The sequence below is a fragment of the Schistocerca americana genome, chromosome 6 (assembly GCF_021461395.2).
Source record: "Schistocerca americana isolate TAMUIC-IGC-003095 chromosome 6, iqSchAmer2.1, whole genome shotgun sequence".
NCBI classification, from domain to species: domain Eukaryota; kingdom Metazoa; phylum Arthropoda; class Insecta; order Orthoptera; family Acrididae; genus Schistocerca; species Schistocerca americana.
The window spans coordinates 640,163,988-640,187,287 of NC_060124.1; the positions used below are offsets into that span (position 1 = coordinate 640,163,988).

A 23,300-nucleotide genomic window follows, 5' to 3' on the forward strand; every position below is an offset into this window, starting at 1 on the left:
TTTCTCATTAAATGCCCTATTGTGTACAGCTGAAAATTAATAGAGATAAGGCAAACAGAATGTGCAAAGTAAGTGGAAATTACTCGTCTCTTCCCCGATTACAGTGCAATAGAAGATACTACAAGATGTTGACAGATTGCCGTATCTCGGTAGCTTTATATGTAATAATGAGGTCACAGATGCAGAAATCACCAGCAGAACTGGAAAATCAGTCCATATGGCAATTAGGTCTGTAATATGTCAACAAAGCTTTGAGTGTACTCCTTTATTGTTTATATTTGTGAGACTTGGAAAATGTCAGTAAAATCAGCACACAGTCTCCATATTTTTCACCAACAATGCTAGAGATGAATTCTGAAGATGTTAACCCAACCAAGTTACAAATGATGTAGTGCTGAGAATACGAGGTCTACACAGCCTGCACAAAATTATTGTTGAAAGAAGACTGAAGATTGCAGGTTATGTTCTACACATGTAAGGTGGAAGAATCCCAAAATCAACACTGTTGTGGAAATCAATGGACAGACACAGATGTACAGGAAGACCTTTTAACACCTGGAACTTTTGCAATGAATCTTCAATGCATGGACACAAACTTGGAGGAAGGTGAGAACTTGGCAGCTGATCGAGTGAACTAGTGGAAACCAGTTCCTTGTATGGTACACAGCAAATCTGAGTAAGTTAGTAAGTAAGTAAGTAAAGTAAGTACAACTGGGGATTTTGCAAAACTGTTGGATGATTGATATTATTGTCTAGATTTGACACTGTTGGACTTCTACCTTTTCCTTGATGTGTATTCTTCAAATTGTGAGTTTTATGAGAAAGCTGATAGGTACTTACCAATCAACCTTCCCTCACACGAACTGACATTGTCTCTTTATAAATTCTACTGTGCTAACAATTATCTACTGAGAATCCTCGACTAGGTCTCCACAGCTCAAATGAGCCAGTTTCTTTTAAATTTCTGTCTTTGGCTATAATTGTCTTCCAAGTATGGTGACACAACATCCTGTCATGAAACTTTTGCCTTTACATTTGTTTACTTTTCTGGACACTGCCTTTTTCTGCACCATGCACCAAATACACTATGTGAGTAACGCCCAAGCTCCAACAACCAATCGTGAACTGTAAACAGTTGTACACTCTACCAGGGCACATAACAAACAATTAACATTTGTGTTTTAGTGTTCTAAGCTGTGAGGTCATCAGCGGACAAATAATTTAGTACCTATTCCTAGGCAGCCGGAGTGGCCGTGCGGTTCTAGGCGCTACAGTCTGGAACCGAGTGACCGCTACGTTCGCAGGTTCGAATCCTGCCTCGGGCATGGATGTGTGTGATGTCCTTAGGTTAGTTAGGTTTAATTAGTTCTAAGTTCTAGGCGACTGATGACCTCAGAAGTTAAGTTGCATAGTGCTCAGAGCCATTTGAACCTATTCCTGACGTGCAGTTGTTTGGAACAACGACTGACATGATCCAAAATATTACTTTCTTTTATTATAGCTTCACTTTTATTTTGTCTAATGATTACTAATTTCAGTATCAAATTCCATCATCAAGCCACTATATGATCAGAAAGCATAGTGTATCATTAAAATATTGTTTAATAAACAGATTACCATTATATCATCATTCCTTAAAGTAATGTCCAAACTTGAAGGACAGATGATTAATTTTGAGTATATACAAAAGTCAGAGTACTGAACCGGATATGAAAGAAGGAAAACCAGAAGGGCAGTGAGAGACGGGTGCCTTCTATCACCTTACTTCCTTAATATGTTCATCAAGGAAGTAATAACAACAACAAAGAAAAGATGACAAGAATCAAAAGGTAATTTCTGGAATACTCCAAGGAAATGTGATAGGGCCATTACATTTACAATGTATATAAATGATCCAGTAGAAAGTGTCAGAGGCTCCTTAATATTGTTCACAGGTATTACACTTGTCCATAAGAAAGTGTCAACAACAGAAGACAGTATCAATTTGCACAATGACCTGCAAAGGATTGGTGAATGATGCAGGCTCTGGCAGTTGACCCTGCACATAAATAAATGTAACATATCACACACACACACACACACACACACACACACACACAGGAAAAGAAATCCAATACTGTACAACTACACTATTAATGACAAATTGCTGGAAACAGAATCTACCATAAAATATCTAGAAGTAACTATTCAGAGCAACCTTAAAGTGGAATGATCACACAAAACAGCAATAGAAAAGCAGATGCCAGACTAACATCCACAGGAAGAATCTTAAGTGAATGTAAATTACCCCTGTGTCCTTACCCAGTACGACTGACAGAAGAGAGAAAGAAGATCCAATGAAGTGCGGAGTGTTTTGTCACAGGATCATTTAGTCACTGTGAGATCATTACAGAGATGCTCAGCAACTCCAGTGGTAGATGCCATAAGAGAGCAGTTGTGCATCACGGAAAGATTTACTACCCATGTTTCGAGAGAGTAGTTTCCGAGAAGAGTCTGACAACATAATAGTTTCTCTCATATACAATTCACGAAATGATCACGAGAAGAAAATTTGAGAAGTTAGAGATAATACAGAAGCGTACTGACAGTCATTCTTCCCAAACACTGTTCACAAGTGGAACAAGGCAGAGGGGGTCAGTTGGTGGCATGAGACGTACCCCCTGTCACAGACAGTTAGGTGGTTTTTGGAGCATGATGTCGATATGGAGACTTAATTGCATGCATATACACTGCAGATTGACGACATCACAATAGTAAATCAGAGTAGGAACTAAATAAAATGTTTCAGGCCTTAAATCAAGAAATGGTAAAACTAAAGCTAAAAATGAATACAAAGAAGACAAAAGTTATGGCTACAGACAAGAAAGGAGGTGGAGGCAGGACTGACGCAAGAACAGGCAATGAGCAACTCAAGAAAGGAACTGAAATTCACTATCTCAGTAGCATTTTGCAAGAAAACAATCAATATTTCAAGGCATTCAAGAAAAGAATAGCACAGGTGAAGAGTTCCTTCCAAAATAAGAAGAAGCTGCAACTGAATAAACATATCAGCTCCCACATTAAGAAAATATTTGTAAAGACCTTTGTGTGGAGTGTTCTGACACACAGATGCAAAATCTGTACATTAGAAAAGCCAAAGGAAGCTCACCTCAAACCTGCTGAAATGTGGTTATGGAGGAGAAGTACAAGAACTAGCTGCATTGACAGAAAAATTAAAGGAAATAGGAGAGAAGAAGGAACCACTGAAAGTTATAGGCCAGAGCAAAGCAAAATACACTGGACACTTAACTGGAGATGATAATCTTTTAAAAAACATTTCTGAAGGCAAGATCATAGGTAAGAAAACAAGGGGATGACTGAGAACATCCTACTTAAACAATATGATCAATGAATGGGATTTTCTTCACACATGGAGATGAAAACAACTGCTGAAGAGAGGAAGCTGTGGCTGCAGAGACAAGGTTTAACCTTTTGGAAGAGTAAGGACCAACTAATACAAAATATGATTCTGCATGGCAGCTACATACGGAATAAATGACAACTTCTTGTGTGCATTCATCAAGTCACTTACCCCAGTAGGTGTCTTATCTACTAAAAGTAAAGGTCACTGTTGTGCTTTCAATAGGTGTGAACTGCACCCTGAAAATGGTATGTCTAGTTTGCAGTTGTACAGAAGCTTTTTATTTTGCAAAATGGTTCAAATGGCTCTAAGCACTATGGGACTTAACATCTGAGGTCATCAGTCCCCCAGACATAGAAGTACTTAAACCTAACTAACCTAAGGACATCCCTGCCTGAGGCAGGATTCGAACCTGCGACCGTAGCAGCAGCAGCATGGTTCTGGACTGAAGTGCCTAGAACCGCTCGGCCACAGTGGTCAACTTTTATTTTGCAAAGAAATTTTTGATAATAAGATGAACTGATGCTGGTACTCGCTACTGAAACCAGTAGTACTTAGACACAACAAAAGTGTGACTACAGAATTAAGAATAATTTTTCCAAACAATTGAGTATTTTTTTCAAAACAACACCACAATAGAGGAAACTTATTTTAAACTAAAGACACAAAAGAAAAAAAGAGAAACTGTAAAGATCTTGAGTCTCATAAGACTCTCTTGGGAGGAAAATATAAGATATTTAATTGGTAAACTTGCAAGGCATACTTTTTTATGTTGTATAAACTACGAAACTGTTAGCATCTTCAGCTAAAATTTACTTCTTCTGTCTTAATATACCTTCCTTCACTTTCAGCTGCAGTGTGGAGACAGGGGTGAGGGTGGGAGCGGGGATGGAGTCGAGGGTGAGGGCGTACTGCTTTAAAATGGTGATTCTTGTATTGATATTCTTAACAACAGATTTATATCTCTTGCTTATGAAAGCCTGCATGCGATGACAACTGCACTAGTAATACCTTCACAGGGTCGTATTCAAGTTGCAAGGCTAGATCTATGCCAGCCATGGCATGCTCCCAGCCTTTCCTCCTCGTGATCTGGTTGTAGCATTGGGACTGCAGGGTGTCTAAGCAGATGTTCAGACCATCAAGCCCTGCCCTCTGCAAGGCAACCAGCTGTCTTGTCAATATGAGGCCATCGGTTGTCATTAAGACACTTTCGAGATCTTTTATTTTCTTCAGGGCACCTGTGAAACAGCAAATTATTCTAAACAAACTGAAACAAATAATTTGTAACATTTCTGCTGCATATGAAACAAAACTCCAGTTGATAAATTGAAAATACAAATTCCTTAAAAGTTAACTGTACATTTGCCCTAATACAAAGAGATAAGAAGGGTTAATAAACTGAATTGAAGAATGCAAGTTAAGATAGCAATGAAAAAATAATTAGAGGCATAAGATCACCTACTGCAACAGAGAAATGGGAATCAATATGAACCATTACCACTACTGTCAACTGATTCCATGTCTCCATGCACACTGTATAAACCACTGTGGGTTTGTCCGACAAAGTACATTGTTGTACCACACATTATGGTTTTTCCCCATTCAGTGCTCATGTGGAGTGTGGGAAGAATGATTCTTTAAATGGTTCTGTGCATGCTGTAATTAATCTTGCCTTCATGGTCCCTATAGGAGTGATACATATGTGGTTATTGTATAATCCCTAAATACCTCGCTTAATACATGTTCCTGAAATTTCATAAGTTGGGTTTTGTCATATATTTGGCGTCTATCTTCACTTGTCTGGCATTTCCAATTTTTAGTAGCTTCTTGATGCTCTCCCATGCATCAAATAAATCTATGATCAATCATGCTACACTATTTTGTATACATTCAATGTCTGCCATTAGCCTTATTTGTTATGGGTCATACTTAAGCAATATTCTAGAATGGGCCACACAAGTATTTTGTAAGCAATGTCCTCTATCGACTGATTGCATTTTCCAGTATCTTACCAACGAATTGAAGTCTGCATTCTGCTTTGCCTACAAGTGAGTCTATGTCACCATTTCATTTCATCCAGATATTTGTATGAGTTGACCAATTAAAACTGTGATTATTTGATAATGTAGTCATACAATACTGTCTTTTATTTGTTTTGTGATGTGCTCCAATTTACATTTCTGAAAACTTAAACTCAGTTGCCCATCTTTGGACCAATTTGAAATGTTATGATCTGACTCAAATTTGTACAGATCTTTTTCAGGCAATAATTCATTATAGACAACTCTATTATCCAGGAAAAGTATGAGGTTCCTTATAATATCGTCTTCCAGAACATTAAGGTACAACATTAATGTAATGGTATAAATTACTATAACTGTATAAATAAGTTTATAAGTGTGTAAAATACATTGAACTATTTGTTACAACAAAACATTGTACTGGTATACTCAGCAAGATGTTAAATCAGCAGATAGCTATATTTTATGTTCAACATTTTGTGTACAGCATATATGCTGGAAAGGATTTATACCCAAATTAAATAAATCTGAAGAAATGGTAGTGTGTCTCTGGAAAAAAAATCCATAAAAACACATACAGTCCAATTTGCTATTATGTCACTGTTACTGAAATATAATACAAAGTAACTGAATTCGATGAACATTCTCAGAGTGCAATATGCCTCAGAGTGAAATGCACAGTAATGTCAACATTATTTTTCAAGGCTATGTTGTGAAAATGGATGACAGCAAACCGCACATTTTGTTCTCAATCTGAGGAAGCATTATGCACTGTAAAACACTGTACTGCTGTTCTACATAAAAGCTGTCTCATTGCCAACATCTTTCCCCTGCTGGCTGTTCTACACTTCTCATCACTGATTCAACACGTTGTAAGATATTTTATGCTGTATGACACCACAGTCCAATCTGGTAAGGATAGCATAAAAATAATATATGAATTTCAGTATTGAAACTGGAACAGCAGAACAGCTCTCATCACACTGGATATCAAATCGAGGTTGGATTACAGCCATGGGTACATTAATTCATGCTACTCAACTGTATGTCATATGTCGGAGTTCATCAACTGTAGTGGTTGGCGACTGGTGGCTGGCGACTGGTGGCATACCCATCTCTTGGCATCCTGTGTACAGACGTTCTCCACAGGTGACAGATTTGAAGAAAATGCTGGATATGGCAACAGTGGAACACTCTCTGTATCGAGGTAGCTCAGTACAGCTCAGGTGATGTGTAGTCTTGCATTATCTTGTTAAAAGATAACATCATGGAGCCCTTGAAAATAGGGCACAGCGATAGGCCTTAACAAAACACAAATGCAATGGCTGCTGTCCAAATTACTGGCTATGTGAACCAGAGGTTGTGATATGTATCCAGTTGCACCCCATACCATCACATCACATGCTGGACCCGCATGGGAATGACAGGTACAATCTGGCCAGGTCTGTTGGCATCAGAGCCTCCACACACAAGTACATCAATTGTGACGATGTTACAGAACCGAGACTCATCTGATACGATGACACAGTGCCATTCCTGTGTCTGGCATTGTTGTTAGTTGCACCGCTGTCAGTTCACCTCTCTCTAGAGCTGCATTAAGGGCTTGACAGTCTGTGCTGCTCCAGATGCCATCACATTGTCTGTGTGGATACTTGTCTCACTGTATACAAGCCCACTTCCTGACTAAATGTACACAACTTCACTGCAGGATCACGTACGCATGAGCAAACACTTGTCTGCCCTCTCAGGTGCTAGTTGGGTGGCACTACTGAGGCCCTGCAAGGCATTTAGCATGGCCCTCCTGAACCTACCTATTCTATGTTCGCACAAAATGAGATGCTGAGCAATGCAAGCAGCAATATATTGAAACAATAAACCAGAGCCTCAGCAGACCATGAGCCTGCCACTGCCAAATCTGGAATGCTGATAAACATTTCTCCTTCTTCCATTACGCTTAACACGGTCTTCGTGTAAACAATCAACACCGAAATAGAATTTCTGAATGAGAAACCTGCTCCATAAGCTTATCTTGCATACAGAATATGCATGGGAGTGCTGAAAAGTAATGCCTCTGAATTTTTTATTCTGTTCTCAATATCGGTCGAGGTATGACACGTCACACATATTACTTGGTCAGCTTTCCCACTTCACTGACTCGTGGCACACCCCCCTCCCGCAAACAGATGGAGTCGCAATAGGCAGCCCACTCTGACCAGAGATTGTGAATATATTTACGGTGCACTTCGAGGAAGAGGCCCTGATGTCATCCAAATGGAAATCCTTCTTCTTCTTCTTCTTCTTCTTCTTCTTCTTCTTCTTCTTCTTCTTCTTCTGTTATGTGGATAACACACTTGTCATCTGGCCTCATGGAAGAGACAAACTTCTTGACTTCTTTGTACATCTGAACTCCACACGCCACAAAATCAAATTCACTATGGAGACCAAAGAAGAAGGAAGACTACCATTCCTGCACATCATAGTCAGGAGAATAACGGACAGCACCCTGCGCCATAGCGTGTATCTGACTCTACAAAACACATAAACTCAGTTCTCCCTATGGCACTGTGAATAATTTCAATAACAAAAAGTGTGATGAATGTTGCAGCGTACATTTAATTTCCACTTAGGCTTTGCATTCAAGATCAGTCTTACCTGAGAGTGCAACATTACATCTTTGGTTAATTTAATTATATGTTCATTAGATTTTGGTTATAAGGCACGTTTTGCTGCCTAATGTTTCATCTCCAAATGCTGGAAACAATCCATGGAGGAAGAGGAGTATGTAAGACATTGGTGGACCAGGTTCGAAGAATCTGTGAATTTCAATACTCTGTAGAAGAGCTCAATCATTTGAAAATAACTTTCAGACCTTGTGGCTATTCTAACAGATATACATAAGGCACTACATTCTAAAATATTTGCATCTTTCACTGAAAAACAAGCAACTAGAGGAAAAGTTATCTTGCCATTTGTAAAAACAGTCGCAGATCGCGACCTCCGAGTGCTATGAAGAGAAGGTATTGACGCAGTGCTTAAACCAAACTGAAGACCACAACAGCAGCCATACTCAAGTAAATTGGTATGCAGTAGTTTCAGTGAATTTGACAATGATGTGGCTGCTTTCATGGTGGCCCAGTCATGTTGTGGGTATAGGGAATGCCAGTGACAGGGCTGGAATTGTAGGTGACAGATTGATTTTTGGCAAAGCCTTGTATCAATACCTCCTTAATTATTGAGCTGAAAAACTGTAAAAAACATTCATACAGTAAAATCATACAAAAAAATTTCCTATTTCTGCCGGTATTGTGCCTTCTGTTTCCTTTTCATTACAAAAACATATTGATTCAAATTTATAAAGTCACAACTATGTCGCTGTGATTTGTGTAACACACATTCTGGAACATGTTCCAGGAATGTCAAAAAACAGACAGCTTTAAATACTTACTCTAGCTCATTTTTCAAGACTTGCATGCCAACAACAACACCATCTATCCAATCTGTTTTTATTTCCCTTTCATGTAAAGATTTCTCCACAAAGGATATCATCTGCCATGTAGGCAGTGCAAGAGGAAATTCCACACTCACATTTGGGTAGTCAAGTAGAGTCTGTGTCTTGTCAGAACCAAGTACAATCAACCCAATTTCATCTTTCCCACTGGTAAATATCTGGAAACATATTAAATGGTAAAAATAAGTTTTGTTTATAACAAGTTGTATACCAATAAAAACATCACACACAGATACTCTTTATAAAATTATTTAATTGGATAGATAAAAAATCTACTCGCCAAGCAGTGGCAGAACACACACATAAAAGACTGTTGTGATAGGCAAGCGTTTGGAGCCAGTGACTCCTTCTTCAGGCTAAAGGGTTGCAGGGGAAGCAAGAAGGGTGAAGGAAAAGGACTGGAGAGGTCTAAGAAAAGGGGTAGATTTTGGGAAAGTTACCCAGAACCGTGGGTCATGGGTGACTTACCGTACAGGATGAGAAGGAAAGACTAATTGTTGGGGACTGCATCGGGCAATATTCGGAAACCTGAGAGCATAAAGGTGGAAGACAGGGTAATATGCAAGACAGAGATTACTACTAAAACTGTACATGAGTTAATAAGAGTGAGAAGCTAAGCGTATTGTATACAACAGCTGCGGGACGGGGTAGTGAAAATAGATGGGAAAGACAATGAAAGATGTAGAAAGCTAAAACAGAGTGAAGCAAAGAGTAATTACAGTGAAGAAAGGCTGAGACAGCAGAAATTAACGTAAATTAAGGCGAGGTGGGTGGTGAGGACACGTTGTAGTGCTAGTTCCCACCTCCGGAGTTCTGAGAAACTGGTGTCTGGCGGAAGAATCCAGGTGGCATGTGTGGTGAAACAAGTGTCGAGGTCACGTATGCCATGTTGTAGAGCATGCCCTGCAACAGGATATTGTGAGTTTCCAGTATATACACTATGCCTATGCCCATTTATCATAACTAATAATTTGGTGGTAGTCATGCAGATGTAGAAAGCTGAACAGTGTTTACATAATAGCTGGTATATGACATGTGTCGTTTCTATTTTTCGCCTGATCCGCAGTTCTGGGTGACTTTCCCAAAATCTACACCTTTTGCTGGAACTCTCCAGGCCTTTTCCTTTACCCTTCTTTCTTCCCCTTCAATGCTTCTGTCTGGAGGAGCCACTGGCTCCGAAAGCTTGCCAATCACAACAGTCTTTTATGTGTATGTTCTGCTGCCACTTGGTGAGTAGATTTATTATCTATTCAATTAAATAATTTTATCAATAATTTATTGTTTTTGTTGTTATAGCTACTCTTTATAACCTACTTAAAATACATCACGTTCCCTCCTCTCCACAATTCTTCGAACACATAGTTTTGCCTTTTGTAAAAAATCACTGCGTTTCTGTATAACATACTTGGAATCAAAGTGTCCAACATCTATTACAATCATAAACAGAAGAAAGAAAGTCATTGTATTTATTGGCAGTATTACGCAATCAAATATTTTGAAAGAGTTCCAGTGGTATAAATTTACAAAATCTTACAAATAAATATATACGTTTATTCTTTAAATCAATTCTTAGCAATAACATAATAGTATAAATTGCAGAATCAATATAGCCAATTTTAATGTAATGACTGCAATACAAATACAAAATAACAGCGGTAAGTTATAACAAATGAGAGAGAGAGAGAGAGAGAGAGAGAGAGGCATTTAGACAATGTTTCATTACAGTGTGAAACTTATTAGAATTAAAATGAAGCCATAGTGAATTATTACATTCCAAAAATAGTAATTATTGTGCTCTTTCACCCCAAAATACTACCTTCATTAGGTAATATATACTTTTAATTTCAGAAATTTTTACAACAGCTCTGGACTTCACTGCCTCGATGAATTTATTACATGTGTCAATGAATGAGGGTTGATAACACTGCTTTAGTCATTCAATTGTTAATCATGTGATATTCACAATGTTCTTAATAACTTCTTATGTAAAGTTCTATCATGAAAAAGATAATCTACGTAAGTTTTAAAAGTCGCGAATCTTTAAACAACAACTTGTTAATGGGTATATCAGTATTTTGTATACATTCTAGCATTGCTAGATTTACTTTTAAATTTTAAAGTATATGAGCAGATTGGCAACTTTCCATCCAGAAAATTTGCTGTTGGCAAGACCTCACTACAAAGAAAAATGGTCTTTCCGGAGTCAAATGCTAAAGAATTCATAAATACCAGCAGTGTAAGTGATACAAACAGGTATTAAGCAACGGTCATAAATATCGTTCTGCTAGACGAGAAAAAAAGTAGGTAGATGAAAGAGTAAATTGGGTGCAAGGATTGAACATAAACTCACCCAAATTACAAAGGATCTTTCTTTTTTTTTTTTTTAAAAAAAAAAAAAAAAAAAGAGGGTCACTGCTCAAGAATTGAGAACTGCCCCCACCCCCCTTTCTTTTACAGGCTTGCTTTCACTTCTCAGATGAGACCATGTCCCCCATATAAGAAGAAAATAGCCAATATGTAAAGAGAATTACACTTAAAGAGTTTTCTAGAATGAGACTTTCACTCTGCAGCATAGCGTGCACTGATATGAAACTTCCTGGCAGATTAAAACTGTGTGCTGGACCAAGGCTCAAACTTGGTGATCGTAACCCCAGACCTGTGTTGCCGTTTTCGGAGGTAAATCTCGTATCTGGAAAGAGGAGATGACAGTTAGGGTACTATGGGCGAGCAGCTGCCATCAATTTTTGATGGTGCAGAACCCACAATAGTGGAACTGTTGCCTAGTCCAAAGGCACCTGTTACCAGTCTTACCCCACAATAGTGTATCGAATCCAGACTTAACGTCGTAGCTGATAAAAAGTCATATGAGAGATTCCTGTAATCTAGGTGTGACTGCACCAATGCTGCATTCAGCCATACCAAACTAGTGTGGACCACACCGCGTTCGGTGTCGCTGAGGCATAGAAGAGCATTCAGGTGCGACCTACATGTCTGCTTTAGTTGACAAAGACGGGGAAGCCATGTCAACTAGGCATAAAAGACCGGTCCTAAAAAACACAATGGCAGAAATGCATAACGTAGGTCATGGCAGCCAAAAAATGGATGCTATGAGTGAAAGCGCAGGATTGTGCTTAGTGTATTGCTCCCTGCATTCTGCCTCCAGCAATAGCCATCGCGGACGAACAAAAAAGATGGGGACACCATATGTCATGCAGATGCCGCCAGATCATTGATAGCCACATAAAGGAGAGCGGCACTCAAAACAGAACCTTGTGCAAGCCCCTTCTCCTGCAGGGGGGGATGCTACAGGAGGCACCAACCTGTACCCAAAAAGTGTGACATGGAAGAAAGTTCTGGATAAAAATCATGAGTGGACCATGGAGGCCCCACTCCTTTAAGGTGGCAAGGACGTTATGGCACCATGTGGTATCATAAGATATATACGCAGATCAATCAAAACTGCAACAAGGAACTGATGCTGAGCAAAAGCTGTTCAGATAACACACTTCAAGTGGACTAAATTATCTTCAGTAGAGCGCCCTTGGCGAAAAGCACACTGGATCGAAGCCAAAAGATCCGGGGATTCAAGGGCACAATACAGCCTTCGACTAACCATATGTTCAAGTAACTTGCAGGACACTGAGTAAACAATCTGGACGACAGCTGTCCGTTTGAAGAGGCAATTTATCTGATTTCAAAATTGGAATAACAGCATTTTCTCGCTACTGGGAAGAAAATTCTGCATTGCACCAGGGATGGTTAAAGCAAGGCCAGGTACACTGATGGAAAAATTTGCAACACCAAAAAATAATTAATGTAGAGTAATGAAATACCAGGAATATATTTGTTGAGACAACATATGTAAAGTGATTAATGTTGCAGGATCAGGGATCAATGTAAGTGTGAGATAAGCCACAGCAAATGTAAATGTAAATTCTGGTACGCTGTAGTACACGTGTCATGTGTCAGTTTGTGGAATGGAGTTCCATGCCTGTTGCACTTGGTTGGCCAATATAAGGACAGTTAATGATGTTTGTGGATGCGTTGAAGCTGTCATCAGATGATGTCCAATATGTGCTCGATTGGAGGTAGAGCTGGTTATCGAGCAAGCCAAGGCAATATGTTGACACACTATAGCATGTTGGCTTACAACAGCAGTATGTGAGCAAGTGTTATCCTGTAGGAAAACACCTCCAGGAATGCTGTTTGCGAATGGCAGCACAACAGGTCAAATAACCAGACGGACATACAAATTTGCAGTCAGCGTTCGTGGGATTCATACAGACAGTTTTGTCAGTGGAAAAGTGAAAGCCATTGTCGATGCTCCAGGAGTAAAGACAATCAAGGCATTGCTGAAGATGCCACTAAGTGAGACAGGTTCACAGAGAACTGCAATAGAAGGCAAAATCGTCAAAAAAAAGGGAGCCGGAGATGCCCAGTGGGAGACATGCCATTATAGGGTTAATGGCGATAGCAAAGAGAATGACACTCAGAATGGAACCCTGAGACACACCATTTTCCTGGATAAAGGTGTCCAACAAGGCAGACCCTTCATGCACCTTGAAAACTCGGTCTTTTAAAAATGTCTGACGGAAACAGGGTAGGTGGTCACGGAAGCCCCACATGTGAAGAGTATGGAGGGTACTAGCTCTCTAGCAGGTGTCATAGGCCTTCTCCAAATCGAAAAACACGGCGACAGTCTGGGATTTCTGCAGAAAACCATTCATGACATGGGTGGGCAAAATAATGAGACGGTCAACTGCAGAATGCCGTGTTGAAAGCCACACTGTGCATTCATCAAAAATTGTGAGACTTGAGCCACCATATCATCCGGGCATGAATCATATGTCCCATCACCTTGCGAACACACTGGTAAGAGAGATGGAGTGGTAGCTAGAAGGAAGAGTGTGTGTGTGTGTGTGTGTGTGTGTGTGTGTGTGTGTGTGTTTGTGTGTGTGTGTGTGTGTGTGTGTGTCAGAGAGAGAGAGAGAGAGAGAGAGAGCTAATTTCGGCAAGAGCTGGATTTCCATCAATAAACTGAGTTGAAGTCTGCTGTTGTGGTCTTCATCCAACTACTGCTTTGGTGCATCTCACCAGCCTTTGTAAGCCTCTTCATCTCTGCATAGTATTTCAACCTAAATCCACTTAAAATGGTGAACCACCATTCAGAGAATAACTTTTTAACAACACAGTTTGACTTCTGTAAAGGCTTCTATACTGAGAATCCAACATAATATCTCACAAATTCAATTCCAGTAGAATTAAATAGTGAAAATTATCCCCTCTGTCATCTTGCCAAAGCCTTTGACTGTTTAGATTAAATACACTCCTGGAAATGGAAAAAAGAACACATTGACACCGGTGTGTCACACCCACCATACTTGCTCCGGACACTGCGAGAGGGCTGTACAAGCAATGATCACACGCACGGCACAGCGGACACACCAGGAACCGCGGTGTTGGCCGTCGAATGGCGCTAGCTGCGCAGCATTTGTACACCGCCGCCGTCAGTGTCAGCCAGTTTGCCGTGGCATACGGGGCTCCATCGCAGTCTTTAACACTGGTAGCATGCCGCGACAGCATGGACGTGAACCGTATGTGCAGTTGACGGACTTTGAGCGAGGGCGTATAGTGGGCATGCGGGAGGCCGGGTGGATGTACCGCCGAATTGCTCAACACGTGGGGCGTGAGGTCTCCACAGTACATCGATGTTGTCGCCAGTGGTAGGCGGAAGGTGCACGTGCCCGTCGACCTGGGACCAGACCGCAGCGATGCACAGATGCACGCCAAGACCGTAGGATCCTACGCAGTGCCGTAGGGGACCGCACCGCCACTTCCCAGCAAATTAGGGACACTGTTGCTCCTGGGGTATCAGCGAGGACCATTCGCAACCGTCTCCATGAAGCTGGGCTATGGTCCCACACACCGTTAGGCCGTCTTCCGCTCACGCCCCAACATCGTTTAGCCCGCCTCCAGTGGTGTCGCGACAGGCGTGAATGGAGGGACGAATGGAGATGCGTCGTCTTCAGCGATGAGAGTCGCTTCTGCCTTGGTGCCAATGATGGTCGTATGCGTGTTTGGCGCCGTGCAGGTGAGCGCCACAATCAGGACTGCATACGACCGAGGCACACAGGGCCAACACCCAGCATCATGGTGTGGGGAGCGATATCCTACACTGGCCGTACACCACTGGTGATCATCGAGGGGACACTGAATAGTGCACGGTACATCCAAACCGCCATCGAACCCATCGTTCTACCATTCCTAGACCGGCAAGGGAACTTGCTGTTCCAACAGGACAATGCACGTCCGCATGTATCCCGTGCCACCCAACGTGCTCTAGAAGGTGTAAGTCAACTACCCTGGCCAGCAAGATCTCCGGATCTGTCCCCCATTGAGCATGTTTGGGACTGGATGAAGCGTCGTCTCACGCGGTCTGCACGTACAGCACAAACGCTGGTCCAACTGAGGCGCCAGGTGGAAATGGCATGGCAAGCCGTTCCACAGGACTACATCCAGCATCTCTACGATCGTCTCCATGGGAGAATAGCAGCCTGCATTGCTGCGAAAGGTGGATATACACTGTACTAGTGCCGACATTGTGCATGCTCTGTTGCCTGTGTCTATGTGTCTGTGGTTCTGTCAGTGTGATCATGTGATGTATCTGACCCCAGGAATGTGTCAATAAAGTTTCCCCTTCCTGGGACAATTAATTCATGGTGTTCTTATTTCAATTTCCAGGAGTGTAATTTTGTGAGGGGAAGCTAAAATAGTATGGCATTAAAAGTCTTCCCCTTGCATGGATTGAGTTGTACTTTAACTACAGAAAATGGAAGGTCACATTAACAAATGATAAGACAGGAATAAGATTAAACTCAAAAAGGGAGAACATAAAATATGGTGTGGCACACAGTGTTTGCTGCCAAGTCCACAAAAATGATTTACTTGGGGCACTGGAGGGCTTTGGAAAAACTCTAATGTTTTGCACTGTCACAAACTTATTGATGCAAGATCTAAACATCAGAAACATCCAGGAGAATAACAGAACAGGCTTGTACTGATCCACAGGTACCAACTTAATGCCTAAAAACTTGTATTGTGCAGTTCTAAAGAAATAAAAGCGACTTACAGATATGAATATTAAAAGTAGGGATAAATGGGCAATTAGGCTCCCGTGTTCTAAGTTCCTGGGTATGCAGATACCACTCACGTGTGAGACCAACATGTGGGTCAGTTAACCGAGGAGCTAGTTCCGCCCATTTTGTGCTTAGAAATCTCTTACTGTATGAAACTGGACAAAGGATTGCTAACACACTTTCACTCAGTTTACTCATATGGCATAATCTTCTGAGGTACTTCAGCTAAGCAGAAAAAAATATTTTTTTCTACATCTTGAAAAAGCTTCTTCAGGGACCCATGGATTCTCACACTTACATGCCTGTAGAAGTTATATTCCCTAATGGTATCTGTGATTAATAACAAGAGTTAGTTTAAGATGAACTCAGCAATTCAGAACTGCAATACTAGAAGCAAAAATAATTTCCATATATAAAAACCTGAAATCAGGGTTGCCGCAAGTTTCTCCAAGTGAAATTCCCTGATATTTCTCTGATTCCACAGACACATTTTAGAATTTTTCCCCGACAAATTTTGAGGTCTCAAGGGGAGGTAAGGACATAAGTTGACAAAAGAATGTAAGGGCTTTGTATTTCTCCCCCATTTTGTTTTAGGGCGCAAAAACAACTAGGGTCATGTGTGTCCATGCCAAAACTGTGAAACACAAAGATAAAGAGAGGAGTTAAAAATGATTACATGTCAACGTTTAATGACAGAAGAGAGGACAGCTATAAACAGGTACGTGGAGAAAGGTCTACGAACTACGCAATAGGGAAATTGAGGCCCAGAACTAAAAATTAAATGGCCTTCACCATATTGCTACAACTGATAAAAAGTAAAACACGGTCGACAGCCCACGCATTGTTCATTAAAACGGCCAATAACTCAGGTGGCAAACCCAAACGGGAATGTAAACGGTAAAAAAAAAGGGCATCCCCTCAGGAAACGGCAGACAGTTAAAAGTTGGGTGCAATGTGCACAAAGTAGTGGGGGAGCACCACTTAACAAATGGTGATGGCTAAAAAGGCAGTGCCCAATATGCAACCTAGTTAAAATGACCTCCTTGCCGCAGGAGGACTGAGAGGAGGTTGTCCAAGCCACTGGGAGAGGCTTAATAACCAAGAGCTTATTCCTATGAATGGAGGACCAGTGGCGATGCCAAAGTGACACCACCTCCTGACAGAAAGCTACAAGAGATCATCAGAGGGAATGCAAGAATTATTGGGCTGAAGTACGAGGAATGCAGCTTTGGCAGCAGTGTCAGCAACCTCTTGGACCGATATGACCTGGAACCCACATAAACATCACAGTGGCTCCATAAAAAGTGAGCAAGTGGAAGCTTTCCTGGAACCGGTTCATTAAGGGATGGACAGTCTACAGTGCACAGAGGCTTTGAAGGGTGCTGAGAGAGTCTGAGCAGTGACACAGTGAAAAGAGTATGTCAGCAGATGTACTCGATGATCTGATACAGGGTGAAGAGCTCTGCTGTAAATACTGAGCAATGTGCCAGAAGTCAGTACCAAAAAATGTTGGTTGACGTTGAAGGCACACCCGACCCCACGGTCAGTCAAAGAGCCATCAGTGTACACAAATATACTATTGCAAAATTCCATGCATAGGTCGTGAAACTGAAGGCAATAGACCTAGCCTGGTGCAGTGTCTTTAGAAAGTGAATGGTCAAGGTGAAGATGGACTGCCGCACGAAGCCAAGATGGTGAAGGGTTCACACCCATCGAAAAAGCTGCAGGGAGCATGAAGTGGGAGGACCAAGATAGTTTTGTATAAAGCAGGAGCCTCAGGAATTTTGTAGTTTCAATGAATGGAGGAGCAACAGGCCCAAGATGTAGAAATGGTGGGAGAAACCAGCTGTGCTGCCAGAAATTCATACAAATGTTTTTGTCAGTAGAAAAATGAAAGCCACTGTCGATGCTCCGTGAGTAAAGATGATCGAGACATTGCTGAAGACACCACTCAATGAGACAGGTTCATGGAGAGCAGCAGTAGATAGCAAAATTATCAACAAAAAGAGAGCCGGAGATGCCCAGCAGGAGACAGGCCATTGTAGTGTTAATGGCGACAGCAAAGACGACGACACTCAGGACAGAACCATGAGGTACACCATTTTCCTTGATAAAGGTGTCTGAGGAGGCAGACCCCATACGTACTTCGAAAACTCGTCTTTTAAAAGTTCCTCAAGGAGATGGGGCAGTTGGTCCCATGTGTAGAGAGTACAAACGATACTAGTCCTCCAACAAATGTCGTAGGCTTTCTCCAAATTGAAAAACACAGCCAGTCTGGGATTTCCACAGAAAACCATTCATGCCGTGGGTAAACAAATTGGGTGATAGCCAGAAGGAAGTTGTTTGTCCTTACTGGGCTTAGGTGTGGGTATGACAGTTGCTTCACGACAGTGGCTGGAAAACATGCCCTCTGCCCAGGTCCGGTTGTACGTATTAAGCAAAAAGTGCTTGCCCACAAGAGAAAGGTGCTGCAACATTTGAAAGTTAACAGTGTCTGGTCCAGGGCGGAGGATTGAGATGAAGTGAGAGCGTGATCTAGCTTCCTCATAGTAAAGGCAGCACAGTAACACTCACGATTCTGAGAAGAGAAGGGTATTGCCCGAGTCTTCTCTGCTCATTTCCAATAGAGGTAGGCGGGACGATAGTGGGAGGAGCTCAAAATTTCTGCAAAATGGCGACCCAAGGTGTTGGAGATAGCAATAGGGTACACGATGATATTGTCTGCTACTGTCAGGCCGAAAATTGGGGAATGGATCTTGTTTCCAGAGAACCGTCGGAGGTTGGTGCACACGATGGTAGAAGGGGGGTGAAACTGTTAAAAGAACTAGTGAATGAAGTTCAGCTACCTTTTTGGTTATCCCGAAGAATGCGAATTGCATCGCTGCAGGCTTCAGTCCACCAAAGGACTGGGACACAGCATGGTAAAGAGGAAGTGTGAGGAATGGAATGCTCTGCGATGGTAAGGATAATGTTTGTAAGAAATTCCACCTGGTCATGACAACTGCGGAAATCGTGTTCGTTGAAGGTCGCCAGGGAGGAGTAAAGTCTCCAGTCAGCCTTAGTGAGCTGCCATTTCGATGTGCACGGAGGTGGGGTAGGAGTCAGCAAATGGATAGCACACAGGAAATGGTCGCTCGAGTAGGTGTCAGAAAGAACGGACCGTTCAAGATGATGTGCAGGACGGGCAGTGAAGAAGGAAAGGTCCAAATGGGAATAGGTGTGTGACGAGTCTGAAAGCAACATGGGTGCTTCTGTGTTAAAGAAGAAAAGGTTAAGTTGATTAAGAATGGCAGTGAAGAGGGCACCTCTCGGATAGGTTCTGGAAGAGCCCCAAATGGGATGGTGTGCATTAAAGTCCCCAAGCAGCAGAAATCGGCAAGGAAGCTGTCCAATAAGCTGGAGGAAATCGAACCTGGTGACATCGAATGACGGTGGGATGTAAATGGTAGAAAGGGAAAAGCTCAAGTGAGGAAGGAAAAGACAAACTGCAACAGCTTGATGACTGGTAGTCAGGGAGATGGATGGGTTGACTATGAATGTCATCCCATATGAGCAGCATGACTTCCCCATGAGACAGAATGCCAACCTCGAACAGAAGGTCAAAACAGACCAGGAAGAAATGCGAAAGCTCAAAGCAGTCGTGAGGATGCAATTTTGTTTCCTGAAGGCAGAGTACAAGTAGAAGCTGCGATTCTAAAAGCAGTTATAAATCCTCTTTGTTGGATCAAAGGCTGCAAAAGTTGCATTGGAGGACAGTCACGATGAGGACAATACAAAGGGGTGTCACCTCGGCAGCTGCCGAGTGCCAGTCTGCAAAAATTCGCTGCTACAGGGCACAGAGGCAAGAGGATCCTGCTCCATGAGGTCCTACAGAAGTGTCGGCTTTCTTCTGCTGTCGACAAGGGGAATCCAGGGCATGTTGTCTGTAGTTCAACAATGTCTAGATGACCAATACTGCAGTTCGATTGCATCTGCATTATTACTTTGTGCCAAGAAGGGCTCTCTGCAAGGGTAGTGTCCAGGCATCGTGGAGTGAACCGTGGCAATGTTGTTCAGACATGGAGGAGATACAGAGAGATAGGAACTGTCGGTGACATACCTTGCTCAGGCCACCCGAGGGCTACTACTGCAGGGGGTGACTGCTACCAACGGCAGACTTCAACTCAGTTTATTGATGGAAATCCAGCTCTTGCCGAAATTAGCTCTCTCTCTCTCTCTCTCTCTCTCTCTCTCTCTCTCTCTCTCTCTCCCTCTCTCTGACACACACACACACACACACACACACACACACACACACACACACACACACTCTTCCTTCTAGCTACCACTCCATCTCTCTTACCAGTGTGTTCGCAAGGTGATGGGACATACGATTCATGCCCGGATGATATGGTGGCTCGAGTCTCACAATTTTTGATGAATGCACAGTGTGGCTTTCAACACGGCATTCTGCAGTTGACCGTCTCATTATTTTGCCCACCCATGTCATGAATGGTTTTCTGCAGAAATCCCAGACTGTCGCCGTGTTTTTCGATTTGGAGAAGGCCTATGACACCTGCTAGAGAGCTAGTACCCTCCATACTCTTCACATGTGGGGCTTCCGTGGCCACCTACCCTGTTTCCTTCAGACATTTTTAAAAGACCGAGTTTTCGAGGTGCATGAAGGGTCTGCCTTGTCGGACACCTTTATCCAGGAAAATGGTGTGTCTCAGGGTTCCATTCTGAGTGTCATTCTCTTTGCTATCACCATAAACCCTATAATGGCCTGTCTCCCACTGGGCATCTCCAGCTCCCTTTTTTTTAACGATTTTGCCTTCTATTGCAGTTCTCTATGAACCTGTCTCACTTAGTGGCATCTTCAGCAATGTCTTTATTGTCTTTACTCCTGGAGCATCGACAATGGCTTTCACTTTTCCACTGACAAAACTGTCTGTATGAATCCCACGAATGCTGAATGCAAATTTGTATGTCCGTCTGGTTATTTGACCTGTTGTGCTGCCATTCACAAACAGCATTACAGGAGGTGTTTTCCTACAGGATAACACTTGCTCACATACTGCTGTTGTAAGCCAACTTGCTATAGTGTGTCAACATATTGCCTTGGCTTCCTTGATAACCAGCTCTACCTCCAATCGAGCACATATTGGACATTATCTGATGACAGCTTCAACGCATCCACAAACATCATTAACTGTCCTTATATTGGCCAACCAAGTGCAACAGGCATGGAACTCCATCCCATAAACTGACACATGACACGTGTACATCAGCGTACCAGCATTTACTTTTACATTTGCTGTGGCTTATCTCACACTTACATTGATCTCTGATCCTGCAACATTAATCACTTTACATACGTTGTCTCAACAAATATATTCCTGGTATTTCATTACTCTACATTAATTATTTTTTGGTGTTGCAAATTTTTCCATCAGTGTACCTGGCCTTGCTTTAACCATCCCTGGTGCAATGCAGAATTCTCTTCCCAGTAGCGAGAAAATGCCATTATTCCAATTTTGAAATCAGATAAATTGCTTCTTCAAACGGACAGCTGTCGTCCAGACTGTTTACTCAGTGTCCTGCAAGTTACTTGAACACATGGTTAGTCGAAGGCTGTATTGTGTCCTTGAATCCCCGGATCTTTTGGCTTCGATCCAGGGTGCTTTTCGCCAAGGGCGCTCTACTGAAGATAATTTAGTCCACTTGAAGTGTGCTATCTGAACAGCTTTTGCTCAGCATCAGTTCCTTGTTGCAGTTTTCATTGATCTGCGTATATATCCTATGATACCACATGGTGCCATAACGTCCTTGCCACCTTAAAGGAGTGGGGCCTCCATGGCCCACTCCTGATTTTTATCCAGAACTTTCTTCCATGTCTCAGTTTTTGGGTACAGGTTGGTGCCTCCTGTAGCATCCCCACCTGCAGGAGAAGGGGCTTGCACAAGGTTCTGTTTTGAGTGTCGCTCTCCTTTTTGTGGCTAGCAATGATCTGGCGGCAGCTGCATGACATATGGTGTCCCCATCCTTTCTGTTCGTCCGCGACGGCTATTGCTGGAGGCAGAATGCAGGGAGCAATACACCAAGCACAATCCTGGGCTTTCACTCATAGCATTCATTTTTTGGCTGCCATGACTTACGTTATGCATTTCTGTCATTGTGCTTTTTAGGACCGGTCTTTGATGCCTAGTTGACATGGCTTCCCCGTCTTTGTCAACTAAAGCAGACATGTAGGTCGCACCTGAATGCTCTTCTATGCCTCAGCGACACCGACCGCGGTGTGGTCCACTCTAGTTTGGTATGGCTGTATGCAGCATTGGTGCAGTCACACCTAGATTACAGGAATCTCTCATATGACTTTTTATCAGCTACAACATTACGCCTGGATTCGATACACTATTGTGGGGTAAGACTGGTAACAGGTGCCTTTGGACTAGGCAGCAGTTCCACTATTGTGGGTTCTGCACCATCAAAAATTGATGGCAGCTGCTCGCCCATAGTACCCTAACTGTCATCTCCTCTTTCCAGATACGAGATTTACCTCCGAAAACGGCAACACAGGTCTGGGGTTACGATCACCAAGTTTGAGCCTTGGTCCAGCACACAGTTTTAATCTGCCAGGAAGTTTCATATCAGTGCACGCTATGCTGCAGAGTGAAAGTCTCATTCTAGAAAACTCTTTAAGTGTAATTCTCTTTACATATTGGCTATTTTCTTCTTATATAGGGGACATGGTCTCATCTGAGAAGTGAAAGCAAGCCTGTAAAAGAAAGGGGGGTGGGGGCAGTTCTCAATTCTTGAGCAGTGACCCTCTTTTTTTTTTTTTTTTTAAAAAAAAAAAAAAAGAAAGATCCTTTGTAATTTGGGTGAGTTTATGTTCAATCCTTGCACCCAATTTACTCTTTCATCTACCTACTTTTTTTCTCGTCTAGCAGAACGATATTTATGACCGTTGCTTAATACCTGTTTGTATCACTTACACTGCTGGTATTTATGAATTCTTTAGCATTTGACTCCGGAAAGACCATTTTTCTTTGTAGTGAGGTCTTGCCAACAGCAAATTTTCTGGATGGAAAGTTGCCAATCTGCTCATATACTTTAAAATTTAAAAGTAAATCTAGCAATGCTAGAATGTATACAAAATACTGATATACCCATTAACAAGTTGTTGTTTAAAGATTCGCGACTTTTAAAACTTACGTAGATTATCTTTTTCATGATAGAACTTTACATAAGAA

The 23,300-nt window shown here is 42.0% G+C and overlaps 1 protein-coding gene across 1 annotated transcript in view; it reads right to left on the reverse strand.

Annotated features, from left to right (window-relative positions):
* Positions 1 to 23,090, reverse strand: part of LOC124620358 (molybdenum cofactor biosynthesis protein 1-like) — a 79,083-nt gene extending 55,993 nt beyond the window's left edge. Inside the window, exons 1-3 of the mRNA XM_047147030.1 lie at positions 23,043 to 23,090; positions 8,867 to 9,087; positions 4,412 to 4,667 (exon numbers count right to left, since the gene is read on the reverse strand). Of these exons, the coding sequence (XP_047002986.1) occupies positions 4,412 to 4,667; positions 8,867 to 9,087; positions 23,043 to 23,090 (525 nt within the window). The remainder of the gene's footprint in view (positions 1 to 4,411; positions 4,668 to 8,866; positions 9,088 to 23,042) is intronic.
* Positions 23,091 to 23,300: the final 210 nt, after the last annotated feature.